The 26,947-nt window shown below is 39.7% G+C and overlaps 1 protein-coding gene across 2 annotated transcripts in view; it reads right to left on the bottom strand.

Annotated features, from left to right (window-relative positions):
* Positions 1–26,947, bottom strand: part of LOC143290240 (uncharacterized) — a 51,350-nt gene that overhangs the window by 21,178 nt on the left and 3,225 nt on the right. For both annotated transcript variants that reach the window (XM_076599578.1, XM_076599579.1), the window contains exons 2-7: positions 17,993–18,174; positions 14,037–14,193; positions 8,879–9,057; positions 3,154–3,229; positions 2,117–2,285; positions 643–770 (exon numbers count right to left, since the gene is read on the bottom strand). In XM_076599578.1, the coding sequence (XP_076455693.1) occupies positions 643–770; positions 2,117–2,285; positions 3,154–3,229; positions 8,879–9,057; positions 14,037–14,193; positions 17,993–18,174 (891 nt within the window). The remainder of the gene's footprint in view (positions 1–642; positions 771–2,116; positions 2,286–3,153; positions 3,230–8,878; positions 9,058–14,036; positions 14,194–17,992; positions 18,175–26,947) is intronic.

Below are 26,947 nucleotides of genomic sequence, written 5' to 3'. Positions count from 1 at the left end.
ACCAAGTGCACGCTGCACACGGGACCTCGGTTCATCGTCCCATCTGAATGACTATACTCTCAGTTTGTTTTCCAGTCAAATTTGGGAAAAAGGGCGAGGGCGGGATTCAAACCCAGATCCTCACAGACTCTCTGTACTGGCAGGTAAGCGTCTTAACCATTCTGCCACCTTCCTCCCACAAGAGGAAGTACTTGTTGTGTAAACACACATGTGAGCCAATAAAAGGTACATTCTGTACCACTAAAAGCAGAAGGGAGTACCAACATTTGATTTACTATCCAAAAGGTGCACATTACATCAAGGATAAACTGGTTTGTCAGGAAGACTTTAACCCATGTTCATGAAAACTTTCTACGCCATTTACCTCTGATCTTGCGACATTTTTATAGTTAGCATTTAAATGAAGACTGGCAAATGCTAATGAAATGAAACAAAGAAGACTGCTAAGGGACGTAATGCATGGAACATTGAATGTATTGAGAATGTATTAAGACAATTTTTTTCCTTTCATAAATGGATAACCAAACAATTAAAACACATCTCTCATGTTTGAACTCTCTCTCTCTCTCTCTCTCTCTCTCTCTCTCTCTCTCTCTCTCTCTCTCTCTCTCTCTCTCTCTCTCTCTAACAACTGTTACATACTTGGAACATCTAGAGCCAAGGCATTGGGGGCAAAGAGAACCGTATTGACCAGGGTCCTTCTGTCACTGCCGTCATAGTTGGCTCTTTCTATCTTCTCGGCCGCTCCCCAGTCCGTCCAGAACATCACTCTGTACACACATGCACACACACACACACACACACACACACACACACACACACACACACACACAACACACACACACACACATGCGCACACACACATACTTGTCAAGCGCAACAAACAGCTCTCTGCTTTGAGACAATTCAAATGATCCCAGTTGCTGTCTTCGCAGGGTTTGCATTCCCTCTGGCCGCAACCCCCTCTCTTCTTTCTTCTTTTTTTTCTTTATCTTTGTACAGTTGTCTTATGACAGAAGAGTCATTTCCCTGCTCACGTTTTCCTCAATAATCATTAAATTTGTACTGCTCTATTTAAGATTTTAAAGTTTGGCGGATTCTAGGAGGGTACAGGACTCTCAGAAAAGAAACACTTTAAAGCATGCGGAAAAAAAAAGTTGTGTTGAGGTTAAATAAAAATAGACGTAGTGGGAAATCCACAAGTCTATCACACAAAGTAATTGTGCAAGGGAAAGATAAATCCATGTTTTTAAGATGCAAGATTTTTATCAAAAGTAGTCATTAATCTCCAGTTTACCAAATCCAGCCACATTCACATTTCTTCCCCAATAAACCGACAACAGAGATGTGATATATATTATTTCATGTGATATATCTTATTCTAATCTAAATTCCAATGTTTTTAACATATCCTCTGAACGAACGCAGAAAAGAAGGCTAATATGCTTTGAGCTGAATTGGGTTTGTTCTCCACAGGGAGACAGGACTGTCACCATAATCCAGAGCCATCCATTTGCTCTCTTTTATACTGATGACACTTCTTACAAAGACGATGTTCATACTAAACACTGGAGAGAGAGATAGACAGACAGACAGACAGAGACAGAAGAGAAGAAAAAAAGAGAGAGAGAGAGAGAGAGAGAAAGAGAGAATGAATGAATGAATCTTTATTTTCCAACGGTGAAGACATTAGCACTTTGGCCGACTCGCACATCTGCCGTTGATCTAAGAGATACACAAACACATACGCATATAAATGCAGTTATATTTAATACATGTATAATGTACAAGTATAACACAGCATCAAACTGAGAGACACAACATCGCTCACATCTGTAGGAAACGGAAGCGAGTTACACACACACGCACACACACACTAACACAATAACAGAGAGACAGAGAGACATAGAGAGACAGAGACAAAGAGAGAGAGAGAGAGATCTGCTAGCAGCAAAGCAGGCTGCATTTTATCATGCCCTTTTTCGATATATTGAGTTATTGTTATGAAAACATACAGACAAAACACTTCATTTTTACAAAATAAGGAACCCTGGCCTGTTTATTAAGAGTGCAGTATTAACCAGGAAAAAAAACAACCACCACCAAAAACACTCACCCATCAGCAGTGTTAAGCACAATGGCTCGGGGTTTGTCCAGACTTGTGTTGATGATGGTCTTGTGAGCAAACGTGGACATGGTCAGCATGGCGATAATATCCCTCCCTGCATCTGTGTAGAAGATCAGTCTGGACAGGGGATCCACTGCCAGCCCGCCCACAGTTGAATCTAAGAAAAAAAAATGAAGACAGAAAGAAATCGTTGACAAAAACAATACTTTCAATATGGCATTCGTCAGAGGCGCAGAAGATCAGTCTGGATAGGGGATCCGCTGCCAGTCCGCCCATTTCTGAAGCTGAAAATAGCATTAAGTCAGAAAGAAACTGTTGACATGAGTAATCCTTTCAATAAAAAAATTTAAAAAATTAAAATTTAAAAAAAAACAATCTGCTGAAGCACTAATTCTATTCTGACTGTTTTAATGTTCTAAAAATTAAAAAAAAAAAAAAGCATTAGCATTTCATATTGATATACCTTTTTTGTTTTTTTAATGTGGGATCCTATCTATAAAAAAAATCAATTTTCTGATTTTCTTTCAACAAAAATACAGATACACACTGAAGAGAATACAACTATAGTTATTCACACAAAAAACCAAACCCAACATCTTGCAACAAGGCAAGGATCTTTATTTGCCAGTATCCACTATTCTTCAAAGTTTTCTGAAAATTCACCAGTATCACATTAACTATTACTTTTTGCCTTATCTCATTAATGTGAAGAATTCTTCAAAACTTGCGAAGACCTATATACCAGTATATCATCACCTAAATCTGATCACTGGGCCTTGGTCCACAGATGAGATCATAAAATTCAGGAAAATCTGCCAATAACATTTTGCATATCTCTATCCCACTGACAGGTGAATGAAAACAAACTCATTGATGGAGGGACTACATATACATCGACGCTATTGATTACAAAACCACATTAGGACAATATGCCAACTGTGCAAAAGCAGCAACTACTATTTTTTCTCATTAGAAACACGTTGTCAGATCCTGGGAACATGATGTCCCTCAGAATGGTTACTAACCTCTGTCTACACTGAGCACTGTGTGCATGCCACTTCCATCAAGAGCAGACCCTCGGATGCCTTTGCGTAGACCCACCTGGTTAGAACATAGTTGGTTTTCTTAGTACAGTACAACATGGAAAACAAATCATGCAGCTGCAATTACATAATCATAATATCAGGCTTGTACATCCACAGCAAACATATGATTGTGTCCTTGCACTTTCAAGAAGTCATCACATGAGACTTTACACCTGCACCAAGCGGGACCATAAACTCCCAGCAACTCACCACACCGGACATTACTCACAGGAAATAAATGTGTTCATTTGCAATGTGAATTTAATCAAACACATGAATCTTCATACAACAAGACATCAAGTGACCCTTTACACTCACAGCAAGCTGTCACATATTTCTAAACACTTAACAACTGTAACCATGTAGTCAATACCTACATTCACAGTGACAACACAGGATCTCAATAATTATATTCATACTCAGAGCGAGGAAACAAATGCACCTTTACAAACTCAATCATCGGTCATGTACATTTGCACCAAAACAAGCAATCGGACAATGACATCACTAAATTTTCCCAGTTGGAAGATGAGATGATTTTATTTGTCAGGAAGTGCAGTTTAGGTAGATTAGAATGAATGTTACTGTTCAATAAATAGTGACACATCCTCCTTCAAATTCAACTCCTTTTCTCCCCCTAATATATACTCCAAAATTGCAAATTTCTTCTTTAGCCTATCCCCTGTCATCTGTTCCCCTGCCCCATCCCTCTTTCAAATACGGTTTGTTAATTAAAAACAGAAACAGGGAAGACAAGAGAGGCAAGGCCTTCAAGACTCACTTGTGATATACTTCAAAATAAAAATCTAATCGTTAAAATGTGTTCTGTGTTTGTTATTATAAAGCTTCGGGTTAAACGAAAAAGAAAAAAAAATCCTAACCACAGATTCGAACCCCGCGTGTTCGGTTGAGAAGAAACTGTCTTACCCATTACACTATCGGGGCTCCTTAGCTGACGTACAAAAATATAATATTTAAACATGCTTTTTTAAAGGGCGATAAATCGATTGCGGTATTCGCAGTGAGAACGCTGTTTAAATCATATTATTCTGGTGTATCTTGGGCATTCAAAAAATCTTTAAGGGCAATTAAAAATTCTTATAAGTCCGCGGTAAAGGAGACGTGGCTATCGCCGCAATCACACTGCAACATTTAGCCGTTTTCTCTGAATCTAGATAGAAGTACAAGTTTATTTACACCCGGTTGACACGGTCAATTCAATTTCTCTTTTATGTTCATTCTAGTTTTATAGTTTTAAAGTTGATATGAAAATTGAGTATTTTGTTTAACTAATAACATGTAGAGCCAAGTACAAGTACTTCTAAACGTCGTATGAAGTGAAAAGGACTTCATTTTGAGAAAAGTCAAGACTGGAAATTTTTACGTTTCATCAATTCAAGGGTATTAACTCTCATGGTTTATTAGTTTTAACTGTGAATTCCGACTGATTCTGTGGATATTTTTATAGTAGTTTGGGGCATAAGCCAGTAAGTGATGAGGCGTTCACAAATCTTTCTCTGAATAAATATTTAACGATCTCCTTCTCCAACTTTCCATCACATGTTATCGTGTATTGTCCGCGACTGAATATAGGATGGAACGGGCAGGTCAACAACTTGAAACAAAAAGGCGTCGTTCACGTTCGCGAAGAATATGAGCACATGCTTTGAATATGTATAAATATGTGTAAGCAATTGGTTTTTGTCCATGATCTTCAGGGCTGAGCAAATAGATCTATAAAGTCCACTCGTCATATTGATTTTAGTATTTTACGAAAAAGACCACTTGGGTGAATGAACATAGTGAAAGCCCTGTACACTGAGAGTAAAACACACAAGCTTTTTTATGTATTGAGTATAATTTCAAAATGTAATGTTTAAGATGACAAAGATCAGTTTAATGCAAATTAAGCCCCCTAGCATTAATTGCAGATTGATTTCCCTTTTTTACTATCTGCACCAAAGACATGCAAAATATAACTTCCATGCTTAGCAAAAGAAGTTCCTGTTTGAACAAAAAAAATGATAAAAATGACTGCTCTTGTTGTGTCAGAATATCAGATCAAAGTGCCTAGTTTAGAGAATAAAAAACAAATATAAATCTAACATTAAATTCAGTTTGCATATAATTTGACTTCTTTTTTAAAATTTTTTATGCCCATCCCAGAGGTGCAATATTGTTTTAAACAAGATGACTGGAAAGAATTGAATTTTTCCTATTTTTATGCCAAATTTGGTGTCAACTGACAAAGTATTTGCAAAGAAAATGGCAATGTTAAAGTTTACCACGGACACACACACACACACACACACACACACACACACACACCGAACACCGGGTTAAAACATAGACTCATTTTGTTTACACACGTGCGTCAAAAAAGGAAACAGAAAATCAACAATAATTTTACAAAACCACTTCAACAACTGTTTCCCATGACACATTATAGCACATCCTTCATGCACAAAAATCTGAAAAGGACCCTTAGTTTTCAGTACTGTACGCCACAAGGATGCACACAGTTTTGTTTTGTTTTTTGTTGTTTTTTTTGGTCAAGTTTTAATTAATTGGTCAGTCTTCAGTATTGCTGACTTGGTATTAATGCTATCAATGCAGAGCAGATTATACTAAATGTTTGGAGTTGTGTCCCTTGTTTCTTGTGCATGCATCAGATAACTTTCGATATTCCTGTCAATTCAAGGTGGCGAAACTGGCATCAGAATATCTTTGTTAAAATGGATTACAGGCCCCAAAACTTAAACATCTTCAGCAGCAGATGTTAAGAACCAAGAAATGTAGATGGCAAGCATTCTCAAGCAGCAATCGAAGCAAGCAGCAGTCAAGAGAAACCAGACACTGCAAGTACAACTACATCAGTCCACAGCAGTCATTTTGCTTATATTATTGTGTTTTACTTTTAGCTTGTCATTTTCTTAACAAATTAAACAGCAGAGATTGAAAGCAAGTGACTGTTAAGTTTATAATTCTATTTCAACAACAGAGACACTAATGGTGGGGCTAAGATAAAGAGACAGTTCACAATGAGACAAAATGATGGTTCATGAATAATAACCAAGAACAGGCTGACTGAAAGCAAGAAAAGTCTTCAGCTTGACAAGGTAATGTCCCTGTAATTTTTGTGTATGTGTGTGTGATTGTTGAAGTGGTTACTTTTTATTTGTGGGAGACCGTCTCCCACAAGTCCCCATCAACGAAGCACTGGACGATCCACCAACACTTCTTGAGACCCAGAAAGCAATCCGTCTGCTATCCAGTGGCAAAGCACCTGGCTCAGACTCCATACCAGCAGAGGTCTACAAGGATGGAGGCACTGTGCTGACTGAGAAGATCCATCAGCTGTACTCACTCATATGGAAAGAAGAGACGATCCCCCAGGATTTCAAAGATGCATCTATCATTCACTTGTACAAGCGAAAGGGGAACCGGCACGCCTGTGATAACCATCGGGGCATTTCCTTGCTCTCCATCGCAGGCAAGATACTTGCCAGGATCCTACTAAACCGCCTCACAGCACACATTGACCAAGGTCATTTGCCTGAGAGCCAGTGTGGATTCCGGAAAGAGCGCGGAACCACCGACATGGTGTTTGCTGCAAGGCAGCTGCAAGAGAAATGTCAGGAGCAAAATGCTGATCTGTTCTCCACCTATGTCGACCTCACTAAGGCCTTCGACACCGTGAGTAGAGAGGGACTGTGGAAGATCATGGCCAAGTACGGATGCCCTCGGAAATTTATTTCCTTGGTCAGCCAATTCCATGAAGGCATGCAGGCTCGAGTCCAGGACAATGGCGAAACATCTGCTCCTTTTGCTGTCACAAATGGTGTCAAGCAAGGCTGCGTCCTGGCTCCAATGCTGTTCAGCCTCATGTTCTCTGCAATGCTTACTGATGCCTTCAGAGATGGCGATGTTGTAATCGGCCTAAAGTACCGAACAGATGGCAAGTTGTTTAACCTCAGAAGGCTTCAAGCAAAAACGAAGGTCATGACAGACATCATCAGAGACTTTTTGTTTGCTGATGATTGTGCCCTCAACGCTGGATCTGAAGCTGACATGCAACTCAGCATCGACAAGTTTGTCACTGCCAGCAGGAACTTCGGCCTTACCATCAGCACAAGGAAAACTGAAGTTCTCCATCAGCCAGCCCCAGGGAAACCCTACGTTGAGCCCAACATCACAGTAAACGGTCAGAGACTCAGTGCGGTGGAGCGGTTCACATACCTTGGCAGCACACTGTCACGAAATGCAACCATCGACGATGAAGTGAACGTCAGGATTGCAAGAGCAAGCGCAACTTTTGGCAGACTCAGTGCAAATGTCTGGAACAGAAGAGGCATTAGTCTTGAGACCAAGCTAAAGGTCTACAGAGCAGTAGTTCTCCCCACACTACTGTACGCCTGCGAAACTTGGACAGTGTACCAATGACATGCCAAGAAGCTGAACCACTTCCACACAACATGCCTCAGGAAGCTACTGAACATCAAGTGGCAAGACAGGACCCCAGACACAGAGGTGCTCGCAAAAGCCACCCTTCCCAGCATCTTCACCATCCTGATGCAGTCCCAGCTTCGCTGGGCTGGACACGTGGCGCGCATGCCAGACCATCGGCTGCCCAAAAGGCTCTTCTATGGCGAGCTGCAATAAGGGAAGAGATCACACGGAGGTCAGAAGAAGCGCTTCAGAGATACTCTGAAAGTCTCTCTTAAAGCGTTTGATATCAACCCTGACTCCTGGGAGGAATCTGCAGTGGACCGTGACAAATGGCGCGCTGCTGTGCACAAAGGCGCCAAGTTGTGCGAGGCCAACAGGACTGCTGCAGCTGTTCAGAAGAGGCAGGCCAGAAAGTCACGGGCAAACAAGCTCCCTGACAATGATATGCCTGTCTTTGTCTGCCCCAACTGTCAGCGAACATTTCGTGCGCAGATTGGACTATTCAGCCATGAGCATCCTCCCCCCCACCCCACCACCACCCTCCCCCCATCCCCCAGCTGGATGACAACGATGGTCATCATCGATCTCTCGATGGACACACCACCACTTTTTATTTACATGGGGACCCTTAAAAATCCTGGAAGGACTCCCAGAAACTTATAAGAGGTCCCTGGACCCTTTAAATTTCATCTTTATGGGAAACACATTAAATGCCAAAGTCAAAGAAAAGTTGCATCATGCAACTGAAATCAGTGAAGGTTTCAGGGATGAGTGCCCCATTACATGCTGACAAGCTATAAAGAAGCTTGCATTATCCACTCACTGCCTCTGTTCATCACTTCAGAATGTCAGCTAAAAGGACAGCAACTGAAGTGTGATTGAAATCATACATGTATATCCCCCCAAACCCCCTGCTCCATGCCCTGCCCCCCCCCCCCCCCCCCCCCCCCCCGTACACACACACACACACACATGCAAGAGATGTTAGTAAAACTTATGGCATCCTCTTTCTTTGCTTCCCACACATTGCAGTTTTTCGACAAAACTTAAATCACAAAGTGTGTATAATGTATCATCATTTTGACAGGCATATATTGATGTAACGATACATTTTGACTCCTGGAAACCAAAAACAACAACAACAACAACAACAAAAACCATGTAATGAGACATTTTGACTCTTGGAGACATCAAAAGCAGGCAAGCATCAGCTCACCTCTGTCCAGTAGACGGTCTGTTCAACAGGGTCATAATCCACTGCTACGGGATGATACAAGGCTTGGGTCATGGGAACAACGATGTTGGAGCGAGTCTCCACGTCCATACGGTGAACTTTGCCTCCCACACCTGATCCAACACTGCTGACGATGAGGAAGAAGGGGGCCTGGAGGTTGGCTGTGGGAAACAAAGGCTTGCTTTGTGAATTGTCTGAGGTGGTTTGGTGTTTTCTTGTTTGCTTAGCTGAACACGTTATTATGAGTTCCAAGTTGTTGTCAATATTACAGATCTGTTTTCTTACATTTCTTCTGCTACTACTGCTAACAGTGTGTGTGCGTGTGTGTGTGTGTGTGTGTGTGTGTGTGTGTTGGACCCCTATTTAACTGTTCACTTGTTCAGATTGTATCGTGGGGGTGGGGAATGGGGTTTGGAGGGGGGGGGGGGAGGGTGCGGGGGGGGGTGAGGGTGTGTGTATATGGGGGGTGGGTGGGGGGTGCATAGCTATGGGTGCATAAATTATGGGTTCAGATAGCTCTGCACAGAGTGATACCTGTGTAAAATCCAGCGACTCTATCAACAATGGTGGGCTTTTCAGATTGTTAAAGATAGTCATCCCAAAGTTCCCCCAGGTCTATATACAATATATTCCCAAAACTTTTTCTGGGTCTTTGTTTCCCAAGGTCAATGTTCCTTCAGGTTTAGGAGCACTGCTGATCACTATTGAACACAACCCAAAAGAGCTCAGATTGTGCTATTTTGTCGTGTCTGTGCGCTATTATGGTGTCAAAGCAGGTGTTTGATCTTTGCCTAACTACTGCTGACTGTTGACCACTAACAGTGTTAAACTTTCATGACTTTGTGACAGTTAAGCAGTATTAAGACATCTTGGCAGGACCTGACCATAAGTTGACCACTGTCAAATACTAGTGGGCATTTTACTGTTGACTATTATCTTATAACTTACTGACAACTATCAATTTTGCCACTGCTGACCGCTACACAAAAGTGTTGATACTGCATTGTTTTGCCATGTTTGTGGATTATTATGATGACTTGGCAGGTTCTGATCACTAACAGACAAATGCTGACAACTGAACTAAACTGACCACTAATGGCACTATTTAACTGTTCAGACTGTATTTTTTGTGACTAGTATTTGGACTTCTTCATATGATTTAACCATTAGCTGACCACTACTGTGTACTGCCGACCACTACTTAAAAGTTTTAAGAATGCAGCATCTGATTGTTTATTCAATCATTTATTTATTGACCTATTGGTTTGAATAATATCCAATTGTTCAACAGTACACGTGATTACAATGCGAACAGATGCAAAAAAAAAAGAGCATCAACAAGCTTAAAGCTTATACTGTGCTCACATGCTGCATTTCAATTTCAACATGATGGCTGATGGACCATAATATCATTTGTATTTAAAAAAACCAAAAAAAAACCAACCTTATTCACAAACAGCAAATGAAAAAAATAAAACAAATGAATACACAAATAAGTAAGATCATGTTACAGTCAATATCAATATGAAATTAAATGTATAGTCAGAAGAGATATTTACCTAGTTTAATTATTCACTGACCAAAACTGATACTGACCACTTCCTAAATGTGTGCAGCTTGTGTTCCATCTTTTTTGCATTATGAGTACTCTCTAAGCCAATGTTTGCACTCTTTTACTGGTTTTGATCACTGACCACTATGATTGTACAAACCACTGCTGAGCATTGACCACTACCCAAAAGTGTGTGTGTGTATGAATATATATATATATATATATATATATATATATATATATATATATATATATATATATATACATATGAATTATGATGAAACATACATATACTGAGGGAAAATAGACCTGAGAGAATAATAGAAAGACACACTCACACAGACCAACCAAAACAGTTTTTGTGGAAACATTGACAGACATGGGGGAACGTAAACCTTGGAATTTTTCAATTTTCAGTTTTTGTACTCTCTCTCTCTCTCTCTCTCCCTCTCTCACTGGTGTGTGTGTGTGTGTGTGTCCTCTTATATATTTCTCCTTTTATTCTTCTCTATTTAATGCTGTAAATGTCAAATTACCATTCTTGTATCCCGCCTGTATATGCATGCTGTACTGATATAATGATTTCCTCCTTTGTTTATGTTACTGTTTCCCCTTCGAGGGCTGGATGAAAAAAAAACATCATTTTGCTTACTCTATTACCCTCAGAAAATAAAATTTATCCAATTCTCTATACCGATATTTTCACGGCGGAACGCTCAGGCAGTAACACAGAGAAATACGAAGACGAAACAGAAGAACCTGACGAAATTCATATACCAAAATCAGATGACCCAGTTACTGAGGAAGAAGTTTATTCATCCGTCAATAATGTAAAGTTGGGAAAATCTGTATCTCCAGATGGAATATGTGGCAAATTTCTTAAACATGACGCAGCGCATGTAGCCCCCTTGGTAACTAAACTTTTTTTAATATGATATATGATGCAAGTTTCTTCCCACCAGAATGGTGCAAATTTGTCATAATACCACTGTTAAAAAAAGGCGATGAACAGACCCAGACAACTATCGTGGGATCTCTTTACTAAGTACTGCAGCAAAGTTTTAACAGCCATATCAAACAAAAGATCATACTTATGGGCTGAAACAGAAGGCAAACTCCGCAAAGAACAAGCAGTGTTTCGAAAAGGGTTCTCAACAATGGATCATATTTTCACATTAATCTCAGTTATCAAATGAGGATGCAACTGAAGGAGACGAGGCAAAGTTTACGTGGCCTTCATAGATTATAAGAAAGCTTTTGACACTGTTAACAGGAACAATCTTTGAGACACTCTGATTGGAAAGATAAACACATCTAGTACAAATGTTAAAGATGTTGAAAGCTATGTATTCAACAGTCAGAGCTTGCGTAAGGTGGGGTACCCAACTGTCAGAGTTTTTCTCTTCTATGCAGGGGGTTAAGCAAGGATGTTTGCTAAGTCCTTTAATTTTTTCTTTATTCATTGCAGAAGTGGCCGATTTTGTGCGAGAAAAAAAGCACGGAATCCAGCTTCTTCCATGTTTAGACGAGATCTTTTTGCTCCTGTTTTCAGATGACATAGTATTGATCTCTTCTACACTATTTGGACTTCAAAGTCAAATTAGCAGTCTAGAAACAGCATCCACACGACTAGGCCTTACTATCAATCTAGAAAAGACAAAGATTATGGTTTTCAGGAAATGTGGTCACCTAGCTGAGAGGGAATCATGGTTATAATTTTTTTTTATGGTGGTTACAAAATTGAAGTGGTAAACAGCTATAAATATTTAGGTTTTCTGTTAAAAACGAATCTTTCCTTCGAATCTGCATGCAGTGAGTTTGCAAGCAGAGCCAAAGGCAAGATGCTTGAACTTATGAAAACTATGTGGTCTCTAGGGACTTTTTACTCATCTGTGTTTTTTCAGCTGTTTGATGCCCAGATCAAACCTATGATGATGTATTCCTCTGAAATATGGGGAATGAATAAGACAGCAAATATAGAATCAGCCCACCTTTTCGCTTGTAAACGATTATTGGAAGTGAATGATATAACCCCAAACCACATGATTTATGGTGATACAGGTCGTTATCCACTGTATATTGACAGTACAGTTTCAACTCTTAGTTACTGGTTGAACTTAAGAAAACTCCCTGATTACAGATTGCCAAAACAAGTATTAACTATGTTGTTAAACGATCTTCATACAAACAGACAAAACAAATCAACCTGGGTCAGGTCAGTCAGGTTTCCAGGATGCATGGTCAGGTGAAATTACAAACGAAGCTGGTTTTCTACGTAGTGTGAAACAAAAACTTTTTGAAAATTTTTGACAAGAATGGCTTTTGAAAGTGCAGACCAGCGAACGTTTCTCAACGTATTGACTTTTCAAAACTGTTCATCTGTCTGACACATACATAAACGGCATTGCAATAAAAAAAATAATAAATCAGAGACTGTTGGATTAGATTTCAGTTTGTAATAAACGAACTAGCAATACATAAGCGATACCAAACCGTCAGTCACGATTTCCCCTTTTGTCCTGGATTACAGTAGAACGAAGATCACTTTCTGTTTCCATGTCCAGTGTAACAGAATTAAGAGAAAAATATCTCGAAAAACTGTTATATAATATAGCACAACCTGATGTGTTAATTACGACTGGGAAAATTGAACATAACAGAAAGCTGACCATGTACATCTACTGTGCCTTGAAACACCGTGAAGTACTCTTGGATACCCCGTAGAGATGTGTCTGTGAACACCCATCTACGTAGCGCGCGCGCGCGCGCGCGCGTGTATGTGTGTGTGTGTGTGTGTGTGTGTGTGTGTGTGTGTAAATTTGTGTATGGGTCGATGGCCTTCACAATTAATATATTTGTCAATGTCATTATATCTCACTCTCTCTCTCTCTCAATCACAGACACAGACAACACACACACACAGACACACACACACACACACACACACACACACACACACACACACACACACACACACGCACACGCATACACGCACATTCCAACGTATCGCAGCTTCCACGGCACACACACACACACACACGCCCATACCACCCCCTCCCCCCCCTCCCCCCGCATCCTCTACCCCCACCCCCTTCACACACACACATATAAAACACACGCACATTCATGTTTTGCCTAGCTCCCACAATACTCGTAATAAAGACATACACCCCCCACCCACCCCCACCTCCCGCTCCCCTCCCCGAACCCCCCACCCCCACCCCCCCACCCCTTCCAATACACACGCACATACAATCCTACAAATCGCAGCCCGGCGGCTCCAACAACACACACACACACACACGCACACACACACACACACACACACACACACACACACACACACACACACACACAGAGTTAGAGAGAGAGACGCTTTCTGACGCTTTGACACTTTAATATCATTGGCCACGAGGTCCTTATAACATGGGTGAATGCATCAACATACTTTCAATTTATAACAAACCATTATAATAAACGAATGAAATGGTGAAAGCAAAATCAATAAGAGAGAGAGAGGGAGAGAGAGAGAGAGAGAGAGAGAGAGAGAGAGAGAGAGAGAGAGAGAGAGATCATATCAACTGGAACCTGAAACGAATGTTGCTCTGAAGCCCTTCCCGGTGCTTGATGAATCTGATTTAAACCTGATCCACATCTGATTTCCGAACGTTCTGTCTGGACCCGGTAGTGATGAGATGCAGTGAAAAGCAAGTAGGGGAGACGTTTCATTTCGGCCATCCCGGATCTGTACACACACACACACACACACACACACACACACACACACAACGTACAAGTGTGCGGACTGGGAAAAATTCACAGAAAATTATCCTGCCTTCTCAGTCAAGACTCACAACGGGAGAAAAACATATAGAAATGAAGAAAGCAAAATCACACAGTAACAGATTCATAGCTCAAGCAAAAACAAAACAACAAAAAAACGCTGGAGTTCATTTTGTGCCAAAGATGTTATTGACCATAAAGATTATAAAAACGTCTGGAAACGAACAGCAGGCATGAAGCATGGAATTATATTACCTGTTTATCCATTCAAAATTGATGATGAAAACAGATTTCCTTCGGACAACGAAAAAGAGGGAAACACATTTGTGGATATGGTTTCAAAGCATAGTAGAACAGAGGGACACCGTAAAGCATATGGAGAAAAAGATGGTTCGAAGAACTTACATTCCGACCCGAATCCACAAAATGATCGTTGATCTTCTCCAATGACAGAGTTGAAAATGCAATATCTGCGATCAACAATAAAATATTCTTTCTTTTTTTTTTCTTTTTTTCTTCTTTTTTTTTAAAGTTCAGTCAGTCTTGACGCAATTAGTATCCAGACGTTAAAAAATCAACCCGAAAAATGCGTTGCTTTCTGACATAGAATTATTCAGGAATGTTGGGATAATGGTACAGTACCACAGTTGAGGAAAGATTCCATAATTGTTCCAGTTCTGAAAGCAGCCAAACCCAAGAGTGATTAAAAAAAATAATGATAAAATAAAAATAAAATAAAATTAAAATTAAATAAAATAAAAACTAACGACCCATTGCTGGAAACTTTTTCTTCTTTTTTTTTTAAATCGTTTTAAATAGATTGCTACACTACTGTGAAAAAAATAAATCACACCTGAAAACCGAGCAGAATTTAGAAAAAGAAAACCTGCAATAGAGCATTTAATTAAATCATCTACTCAAGTAAAGCAACAATTTGCTTGTGGAAAAAAAAGTGCTTGTGCAATGTTCTTTGGTGTTAAAAAGGCATATGACCAAGTATGGGACTATAAATAAATAAGCGTGTGTCTTTTCTGTGTTTATACCACAAGGGAATTTTGTACTCTAAATTGACTGGCGGTGAAAGGGTTAAAATGTGGTGTTGTGTGCGCTATATGCCTGCCCATATGACTCCAGTCCCCTGCCCCTTGCTCCCACCACACCCCCTCCCCTCCACCTCAACCGCCCCCTTTTTCATTCGAATATACAGAAATGTCGACTTCTAATTAATAATAACAATCATCATTATGATAGAAATGATAGTAATCCAAATGATAATAATATCATTTATTTTCAGTCTAATATCATCATCTTAGATGAACAGACTATAAATAAATAAGCGACCAAGTATGGCATAAACAGATACAAGTAAAGCCGAAAGCTATAGGTCTAAGTGGAAGCAGTTACAGTTACGTTGTGTGATATTTATCAAATAGAACGATGCAAGCTAGAATAGGAACAACATACTCGACACCTAGAACTCTAGACACGGGGATTCCACAAGGATCAATCATAGCACCCATTCTTTTTACGTATACAAGATCTTTCTAAAACAATGTCAAAAAATGTTACCTTGGTTCAATATGCTGATGCCATTTTCATATGGGTGAACATAACCTTAAAGACGTCAACACCACAAAGAACACAAGATTATATCAGGAGATTATATCAGACCGAACTTAACAGCCTTTGGCGATACATGTTTAAAATTGCATCATATTGGTCCACAAATAAAATCAACATGTTGTTATTTATTCCCGGAAGCAACCCAGCTAAGTTACTAAATTTCAAACGATTGAAGAACCTTCAGAACACAAGCAAAGTGTCAAAGTTTTGGGAGTTCTCAAAACAAAACTGGCGTGGAATGTTCATTTTGACTATATACTAAATTAAAGAAAGAAACGATTTAAATCTCTTAAAGATCATTATTAAACAGCCTTGGGGATGGATGTAAAAACTTTAAATCACCTGTCTATAGCACTTATCAGATCAAAACTTACATATAATTATGGTCAAGAAGTGTACTTTAGAGACCCGAAATTTTTTTTTTTTTTTTAAGGGTCACAGTTCAGATTGTAAAGCATATAAACTTGCACTAGGTGTTCCTAGGCACGCATCAAACTTGGAAACATACAGAGATGCTCGAATTCTACCACTTGATACACACACACAAACACGCGCACGCACGCACTAAAACCACAAACTCATGTGGTCTTTACTTCAGAGAAATCGTACACCGGCGATAACATAAGATATTACCAAAAGGTTAGAGGTGTTGGGAGGAAGGGAAAAAAACGAAACAAAGGAAGATGAGAACGATGTAAAAGTAGCTACGAGGAGGATAAAAAGAAGAAGAATAGTAAAGACGACGAAGAAGACTAAAAGGAAGAAAATACCGCTGGCGATAATGATGGCTAATCAAATGTAAATATCGCATCTCTTCCACTGCAAAAGGGTTCGGTTGCATGTCAGAGCTGGTATCATGGCACAGACACTCTGTTGTGGCTGTGAGAGAGCGTGTTAGAAAATCAACTGAATCACTCTGATCCAACCATGTTGACAGACTGGATGATCTCGGAGAATGCCTCAAGGCTCTGGATGCGTTTATTCCATCCGAAATATGTGATGTGTAGTGTATGCAAGCTTCCGGTTCTGTGTCTCAGGTCACCTTCCAGATAATGATTTTAGTTACCCTACTTAGTTCGTTACCCAGTCAGTCAGTCTTGCAACCAGTCAGTCAGATAGCTAATGATCAAACGATGTCTAGTCGAATTGAATGAATGAGTAAATGGGTGAGATGACTGTATATTGGATAATTAGTAGATTGGTTGGTTGAAGAGTTCTTTATTCATTTATAGTCCACTAACCGACAATTATTGTTGACAATGATTGCTAACACTCGTGACTAAGTTGAAACAAACGTCATCACGAGAACATTCATCCGAACTGTCTTAAAATGTGCTGACATACAGCACTTTGAAATGCACTTATTTCAGGTTGGGGAAATGAAAACTGTCACCGGGAAGTCAGATCATAAGATGTCACTGAATTTAATCACTTTTCTTTTGTATTTGTAGGTCCACAAGGATTCACGAAAATGAACAATATGATAGTGATGGTGGTGTGGATACTCAATTTTCGCTTTGAATTTTATTGACCAGTAATAATGTAGATCTACATCACAATACATTAAGGTCTCAGTCATGTCTGAGAAAACAGAGAGGAAATAAAACAGACGAGACATTTCGTGTATTTTATGGTTTATTCTACCAGAGGGGACTGTAACATTTAACAACTTCGCAAAGGCGATATGTATTGTTTGTTTGTTTTCTCAGAAACGACAGCGCCGACATTGACAACTCCACGAAAAGTGACGTTTTGACAAACGTCACAGTGGACTGCACGTGACAAGAATCGCGAGTAGACGCAACGATCAAGCCAGTTGATCATAGTTTTTAGGGGGAAAAAAGCGAAAAACCAAACAAAATGAAAACACACCAAAAAAAAAAACACAAAAAAACAAACAAACATAACTTCGAAAACTTTCTCTGCACTGGATATTGGTATTTCCGTGGCTATGGTGACAATGATGTTTGTGATGAGATGGACCATGTGGAAGAGGATCGATCACGTGAACGATAAAATGACAAACTGATGGGTTTTTTGTTTTTGTTTTTGTTTTTGGTTTTTGTTTGTTTGTTTTGCCAAAGTAGCCGCTCGATGGAAAGGTTAATTCACAGGTGAAAAAGAAAATATCAGTTTACCTCAACAAAGTCATACGAGCACTTTCCTTGAGGTTCAAGGTCGAAGTCGGTGAAGGTCAGAGTGACCTGATAACCGGCAGGTGCTGTGATGATATACACACAGTCCTGGTTGTTGGAGTAGTTTCCGGGGAAGTTGGGAGACTGGACTGTGCCCTGGAGAGCTGTTGTGTTCCAACCACATGCTGAAAACAGAAATCAGTCAATCAAGGAATCACTCAATCACTCAAACAGGGATTCATTCGATAACCAATTTGTCAGTTCTTCAGTTTGTTGGGCCTGTCTAAGCAGAGAGCCGTTTGATACTCCCAAAATCTCGATGGTACTTGACTGAGAAAGCGATCCAGTTTTAAATGTGACAACAGAGTAAAAGGCAGCTCAATGGCTGCACGCCGATTTTTTTTTTTTTTTTTTTTTTTTTTTCCAAGCAGTTTTGCTTTCAATGACACTTTAGCAAAGAGATTATATTCTCTGTCTTTCAAGGAATAGTGAAATTAAAGATAAACGTGTGGTTTTTTTGTTGTTGTTGTTGTTGTTGTTTTTCTTTTTTTGTTTTTTTTTTCATCAGCAGGCATCTGTTTAGCAGATGTTGTGCAGCGTATATGGGTTTGGCCGAACGCAGTGACGCCTCCTTGAGTTACCGGTACTGATACTGTATTTTACTCAGAGATTTTGATTAATTTCTAACCTTTTGTTTTCGTGTTTATTTTCATATATATGTATCCAAGATAAACGTTTCCTTGTTCAGTTGGTTCGTTTCGTTTTGTTTTGCTTCCCAAGCGTCCGTGTCGTAACCCCCCACCCCCCACCCCCCTCCCCCATTCCCTTCAAGTTCACCTCAAATCCCAAGACACAGCCTCACCTAGTCCTTATGCCAGCAGTCCGCAGCTCCTGGGTCATATTAATAATAATAATAATAATTCATAACTTTTCTGTGGCGCGATATCCAGTACTAATGCTGCTCAAAGCACCTCACATCATCGAGCCAGATATAAACATAACATAAAACATTACAACAGCTAAATCTAATGCGTTCACAGAATGAATATAAAAAAACACAAAAAAACATGATCCGACAAACAATAAAAATATCAAGTAAATAATGCTATTATTAAAAAGAAATATATTCCTTAAAAACACACATTTTTAGACACACACATACATGCGCGTGCACACTCACACTCGCACACACACACACACACACACACACACACACACACACACACACACACACACACATCCACGCACGCGCGCGCCCAGACACATTAAATATATCAGCTGCACAAAAACAGGATTTCGTGAGTATAAATATCTCAAGCATAAAGCTCCTTGTGGCGAACAGACTTAGGACTATCCATCGTGCTGAGTACAGAAATGTTTGCGGCGGAAAAGGTGCGTTTTCAGATCTGACTTGAAAGTCTGAAGATCAGGAGCATTTCTGAGGGACGATGGCAAAGAATTCCAGATTTGGGTTACTTGAGCACAAAAAGACCTTTTCCCTGCACATTTTAAATTAGTTCTTGGGACTTTAAGTAACAGTTCAGAACTGGATCTTAGCCAGGAGGCGCCAAGCAAGCTAGTGCCTGCCGTGCTTCTTTGGAAAAACACCACGTACACCTACTGGTCTACTACATTCCCTGAGAATGACAACAATTTCAGTCGCAAAGCAAAACTGAGTGAGCATCTCGCCCGGAGCCCCTCAAACGACAGTCAGCATGTTTTGTTCTTTTTTCTTTTCTTTTTTTCTTCTCTCTCCTTGCAAATAAAGTTCTATTCGTTCAAAAGCAAATAAATCAAAATAATATATATTACAGAAATTTTAACAACACCATATGATATAGATCTATGATGACATTTATCAAATATTTTCCTTATTAATACATTGTATGCACACATTTCCAAGTGTGATAACAAAAGCTACTTCTTAACCATGTACAACTGCACACAAGGTACAAGACCACTGAGTGACAAAAAAAATCCAAAGAGAGCAGGAAGTGAAAAGCTATGGTAAAAAAAAAGAAAAAAAAAAAAAGAAGAAGAAGAAAGAAAAAAGATAATGACAATAAAATGAATTATCGCAGTCTCATGTAACACTTAGCGTTTTGTTCAACACGGAAGCAGCTCTTATTCTTCTTCTTTCTTTGAACATCCACCATCATTTTTTCTTCAGCTTCAAGCATTCACACACACACACACACACACACACACACTGTTGAGTATTTGAAAAAGACTGTACTAAATCTGTGTTAGGCCTACATAATGACCAAGTGTCAAATTTATGCGTTTTCCGATCACATACTTGTCCAGAAAAGAGCACCAATGTTTCTCTTTTTTTTCCCTCAGAAAGTCATAATATAGCATTTTCCTTGTATGTATATGTTTTTGTTTTCTTTCTTCTTTTTTTGTGGTTTGTTTTGTTTTGTTTAGTTTTTTGGAGTTGAGGGTGGGGTTTTGTGTGTGTTTTTTTTGCTTTTGTTTTTTGTTTTTTTTAATTGCAGTTAATTAAGAAATGGTTGTAGTTTTCGTATGATTTGATTGGTCCTGGTCTTTAGGTTAAATTGAAAGAAAAATCGCCCATAACACTTTCAAGCCAAAGATTTCGTCCGATACTGTTTTACTGTTTGTACCATACAAAATTAATTCGTTGTTAAGCAATAACCTTTCACAATTTTCGTTTAAATTTTTTTTCTTCATTTTTTTATAGTCATCTAACTGATTCCAGGATGAACGTGAGACTGGACAATATCACAAATAATGCTGCACAATATCATTCCCACAAACACTGCACAGGTCATTATCAACCGCAACCATTTACTTCAAAATAATATTTGATACTAAAATTCGATGAAAACCGTGTCCGTGTTCATGATATCAGTCTTAATTATTGCTGTGAGGTCATGAGTCACTTTCCCTGAATCTGAGGCCCTGATTCCTTCCCTTTAGTGACATGAGAGCCCCTACGTTTCCGCCGACACACTGACAATGACAGGATCTCACTTCGGAAATGTTGGAGCGAGTATGATGACGCTGTTGCTTATGAGTCAGTTTCGGTTCGGGGAAAAAGTAGCTCAGTTTCAGGTTCAGTACCTCAAGGAGGCGTCACTGCGTTCGGACAAATCCATATACGCTACACCACATCTGCCAAGCAGATGCCTGACCAGCAGCGTAACCCAACGCGCTTTGTCAGGCCTTGAGAATAAATAAATAAATAAATAAAATGAAATAAAATAGATAAATAAATAATAGTAATATAATTAAATAAATAAATAATAATGAAAATAAAATAAATAAATAGATGAATAAATGATTTTTTTTTTTTTTTTTTTTTTTTTTTTTTTTTTTTAAATAGCAAGGCTGTCATACAAGGTTTCGTCCATCACATAATTATTATCTCGGCGTCAGCTACTGTGAAGTGGATGACACTTAGCTTTGTGGCTCAGTCTCCTAGTATGACAGCATAACGCACAAAAAGCTGGGTAGGAACCAGGCATAGGTCGATAAATGTACGTCACAATAATATTTTCCATAAGCTGGGCTCGAACCAGCATTCCCACAATCGTCACTTGGCGATACTCTTAACCGCTCCCCGTGGTGGCTGGTGTTTAGAACACAAAGTTAATGAACGTCACAAACCAGGCGAACTTGTGATTCAAGCTGCTATTCCAGTGCAGATAAACGAAGGCAATACTAAAACGTGTTTCCTGTGTTCATAGTTTTCATTTTACCTGGTTTCCAAAAAACGAAAAAAAAAGAAGAAAAAAGAATGTTAACAATAATAATGATAATAATGGATACTTATATAGCACACTATCCAGAAATCTGCTCTAGGTGCTTTACAAAAACGCTTTTGTTAACATAAAACATTACATCAATGTTACATACAGGCACCAAAATGTGACCACACACACACACACACACACACACACACACACACAATGCATAGTACATTTTAACATACATGTGTTATTGATGTTGTGTTATTGATATGGCACTCAATAAGAAGACAAGGTCTACGTGATTTTTTTTTCTGTAAGCCTTTTATCTACGTTTTTTTAAAAGACGGAAAAATAATTGTTGATAACTCTCTCTGTCTCGGTCTGTCTGTCTGCCTCTCTCTCTCTCTCTCTCTCTCTCTCTTATTTGAGTATGAGAGAACGCTGGTTGAATCACTTGTGTAAACAAAGTGAGTCTATGTTTTAACCCGGTGTTCGGTTGTCTGTGTGTGTGTGTGTGTGTGTGTGTGTGTGGTAAACTTTAACATTGCCATTTTCTCTGCAAATACTTTGTCAGTTGACACCAAATTTGGCATAAAAATAGGAAAAATTCAGTTCTTTCCAGTCATCTTGTTTAAAATAATATTGCACCTCTGGGATGGGCACAAAAGAAATTTAAAAAAGAAGCCAAATTATATGCAAACTGAATTTACTGTTATTTTTTTTTTTTTTTTTTTTTATTCTCTAAACTTGGCACTTTGATCTGTAATTAATGCTATGGGGCTTAATTTGCTTTAAACCGATCTTTCTCATCTTAAACATTACATTTTGAAATTATACTCAATACATAAAAAGCTTGTGAGTTTTACTCTCAGTGTACTGGGCTTTCACTATGTTCATTCACCCAAGTGGTCTTTTTCGAAAAATACTAAAATCAATACGACGAGTGGACTTTATAGATCTGTTGGCTGAGCCCTGAAGGTCATGGGCAAAAATCAATTGCGTACACATATTTATACATATTCAAAGCGCGTGCTCATATTCTTTGTGAACGCGAACGACGCCATTTCGTTTCAAGTAGTTGACCTGCCCGTTCAATCATATATTCAATTGACAATACACGATAACATGTGATGGAAAGTTGGAGAACCTGGTGACCGTAAAATATTTATTCTGAGAAAGATTTGTGAACGCCTCATCACTTACTGGATTATGCCCCAAACTGCCATAAAAATATCTATAGAATCAGTCGGAATTCACAGTTAAAACTAATAAACCATGAGAGTTAAGAGTTAATACCCTTGAATTGATGAAACGTAAAAATTTCCAGTCTTGACTTTTCTCAAAATGAAGTCCTTTTCACTTCATACGACGTTTAGAAGTACTTGTACTTGGCTCTACATGTTATTAGTTTAATAAAATACTAAATTTTCATATAAACTTTAAAACTATAAAACTAGAATGAACATAAAAGAGAAATTGAATCGACCGTGTCAACCGGGTGTAACTAAACTTGTAGATAGATCCAGAGAAAACGGCTAAATGTTGCAGTGTGATTTCGGCGATAGCCACGTCTCCTATACCGCGGACTCAAAAAGAATTTTTAATTGCCCTTAAAGATTTTTTGAATGCCCAAGATAACCAGAATAATATGATTTAAACAGCGTTCTCACTGCGAATACCGCAATCGATTTATCGCCCTTTATAAAAAGCATGTTAAAATTTCATAGTTTTGAATGCCAGTGAAAGAGCATCAACATCGCCAGGACCAGAAGCTTCCCAGGGGCAGACGTGGGCAGCGACCACAACCTGGTCATGATGACCTTCCGACTCCGCCTCAAGAAGATCGCAAAGCAAGGTACCACACGAATGAGATTCGACCTCGAGAAACTGAAAGACCCAGAGGTTGCAGAATCTTTCAAAGCCATGATTGGAGGAAAATTCGCCGCACTGACCATCTTGCAGGACGAAGAGGTGAACATCGACAGAGAAACAACTGCATTTAACACTGCAGTGACTGAGACTGCCAAAGAAGTTCTGGGCACAAAACGACCAGTGAAGAAGCCCTGGGTCACCCCTGACATCCTCGACCTATGCGATAAACGAAGAGCACTGAAGAACAAGAAAGGCACCCCTGAAGGAACAAACAAATACAGGACCGCCAACAACAAGGTCAAATCCAGCATGAGAAAAGCAAAAGAAAACTGGATAGAACAACAGTGCTCAGAGATTGAAGACAACCTGCAAAAGAACAACTCAAAAAGAGCGTACGCAACTGTCAAAAACTTGACAACAACCAAGCAAGGACGAGTCAGCACCATCCAGGACAAATCAGGGAAATGCCTCATTGAAGAAAAAGACATCCTACAGCGCTGGACTGAATATTGCTCCGAGTTGTACAACCATGACACCAAAGGTGACACTTCAGTTCTGAACTGTCCCCCATCAACCAACAACGACAGCCAGCCAATTCTTCGGGAAGAAGTAGAGGCAGCAGTGAAGACACTGAAAGCAGGGAAGTCAGCTAGCGTCGACAACATTCCCGCCGAACTGATTCAAGCTGGAGGCGAAGCGGTGATTGATGCCCTCACCACCATCTGTAATAAGATCCTGCAGACGGGAGAGTGGCCAACCACCTGGACACAATCATTGGTCATCACAATCCCCAAGAAGGGCAATCTACAACAGTGCAAAAACTACCGCACTATCAGCCTAATCAGTCACCCCAGCAAGGTCATGCTAAAGGTCCTTCTCAACCGACTGAAGCCGCAAGCAGAAATGATCATCGCCGAAGAGCAGGCCGGCTTCAGAGCAGGGAGAAGCACAACAGAACAAATCTTCAACCTGCGCTTGCTGTGCGAGAAATAACTCCAGCACCAAAGAGACCTCTACCACGTCTTTATTGACTTCAAGAAGGGCGTTCGACAGGGTATGGCACGCTGCCTTATGGGCCACCATGCACAAATTCAACATCAGTGAAGACATCATCCAAGCCATACAGAACCTATACGAAAGAGCAACCAGTGCAGTCCTCTTCAATGGTAGCACGGGTAACTGGTTTAGAACCACGGTCGGAGTCAGACAGGGCTGTCTACTCTCTCCCACTCTCTTCAACCTCTTTCTTGAAAGGATCATGACTGACGCCCTGGAAGATCATGTGGGAACTGTCAGCATTGGAGGCAGAGTCATCACCAACCTGCGCTTTGCCGATGACATTGATGGCCTGGCAGGAGAAGAGAAAGAACTCGAAGAACTCGTGCACAAACTTGACAAGATATCATCAGCCTACGGCATGGAGATCAGTGCCGAAAAGACCAAGGTTATGACCAACAACAGCCAAGGCGTAACGTCCAACTTGCACGTAAACGGTGAAAAACTGGAAGAAGTCTCCTCCTTCAAATACTTGGGTGCCATTGTGTCAGACGAGGGTTCGAAACCAGAGGTCCTGTCCAGAATCGCGCAGACTACTGCCGCACTGAGTCGATTGAAGACTATATGGAAGGACAAAAAGATCTCCCTCTCGTCCAAAATCAGACTAATGCGCTCCCTCATCTTCTCAATATTTCTATACGCTTGCGAATCCTGGACCCTCACTGCAGAACTCCAGAGAAAAATCCAGGCCCTGGAAATGAGATGCTTCCGCAAGATCCTGAACATTACATACAAAGACCACATCACAAATGAGGAAGTGAAAAGAAGAGTCCAAAACGCCATTGGTCCATTCAAAGACCTGCTAACCACAGTGAAGGAACGCAAGCTCCGCTGGTATGGACACGTCACACGATCAGACGGCCTAGCCAAGACCATCCTGCAGGGTACCGTACAAGGAAGGAGGAAGAGAGGCAGACAGAGAAAGCGGTGGGAGGACAACATCAAAGAGTGGACGGGCCTGCCATTTGCCACAACTCAAAGGGCCGCTGAGGACCGAGGCAGGTGGCGCGAGCTGACCAGGCAGTCATCCATGGTGCCCCAACGACCCACCCACGGGTCAAGGGATAGATGAGATGAGATGAGATGATGAGAAAGAGCCACGTTAACGTAATGGGTAAGACAGTTTCTTCTCACCTGAACACGCGGGGTTCGAATCTGCCGTTAGGACTTTTTTTTTTTTTCTTTTTACCCGAAGCTTTATGATAACAAACACAGAACACATTTTAACGATTAGATTTTTTTTAAAAGAGTATCACAACTGAGTCTTGAAGGCCTTGCCTCTCTTGTTCTACGATGTGTTGCAACGCCTGTTGTTAATGTCTATAAGTATTCGGTAGTTCTTTTCTCAACACGTTTAAGTTTTACTGCTGCTTGCAAGTAAAGCAAAATGTGCTTTGATATGTGTAATGAATATATATATATATATATATATATATATATATATATATATATATAGATAGATAGATAGATAGATAGATAGATATATGTTAAATAACAATTCATTCAATTAACTCATGAAGCTTTTTGACTGCCAAATACAACCAATGGTACAATAAGGATCTGAGTTATGGGGGCTAGATAATGCTGTTTGTCTTCGTGAATCAGTCCATCTATTCACTTGAAAGAAATTTTAGGGGTATTATGCGAACGCCGAATGACCTTATTTATAGGCAAACAAACTGTTATCCAATGCGTATAAACTATGTTGTGAATTGTATCCGCTACTGGCTGAAACTTCTGCAAACGGACGGTTCCAGAATACCATATAAAGCTTATAAAAACGTTATATGACTTAGTAAGGGAAAGAAAATCTGGGAACTAAGGTGCGTCTATGTTTGTTTGAATGTGGATTTGGCTTTGTGTAGATGGAACAGGGTGTTGCCGGAAGTATTAAGAGTTTCATATCTGTTTTCAGCCAAAGGCTAATCGACTGTAGATGGCAAACGTGGTATAATCACATTTATACCAATGATAGATTTGATATGTATAAAACATTATGCACTGCTCCTGATTTAAAACCCTATCTGCTGTTAGATGTAAACAGGTCTTTGAAATGTATAACAGCAAAATTTAGATTAGGGATATCAGATTTGACAGTACATCGTTATAGATACAGAACTGTTAGTGCGAATGATTCGATATGTCCTTTGTGTCGTGAGACCCAAAAAAATGAGATACATTTTGTCCTTTAATGCTCAGTTCTATGAAGTTTACGTCTGCAGTAATGTCAGTAACGTTCATAAATTTTCCAAGTTTTTGTACAAGGCATTCAAGCTCAGAGAAATTGCTACTTCTTAAAATGAATGAAATTAAC

Source organism: Babylonia areolata, chromosome 15, assembly GCF_041734735.1.
Source record: "Babylonia areolata isolate BAREFJ2019XMU chromosome 15, ASM4173473v1, whole genome shotgun sequence".
Lineage (NCBI taxonomy): Eukaryota > Metazoa > Mollusca > Gastropoda > Neogastropoda > Buccinidae > Babylonia > Babylonia areolata.
The sequence above is the reverse complement of the archived record's forward strand: the minus strand, read 5'-3'. Positions and strand labels throughout refer to the sequence as shown.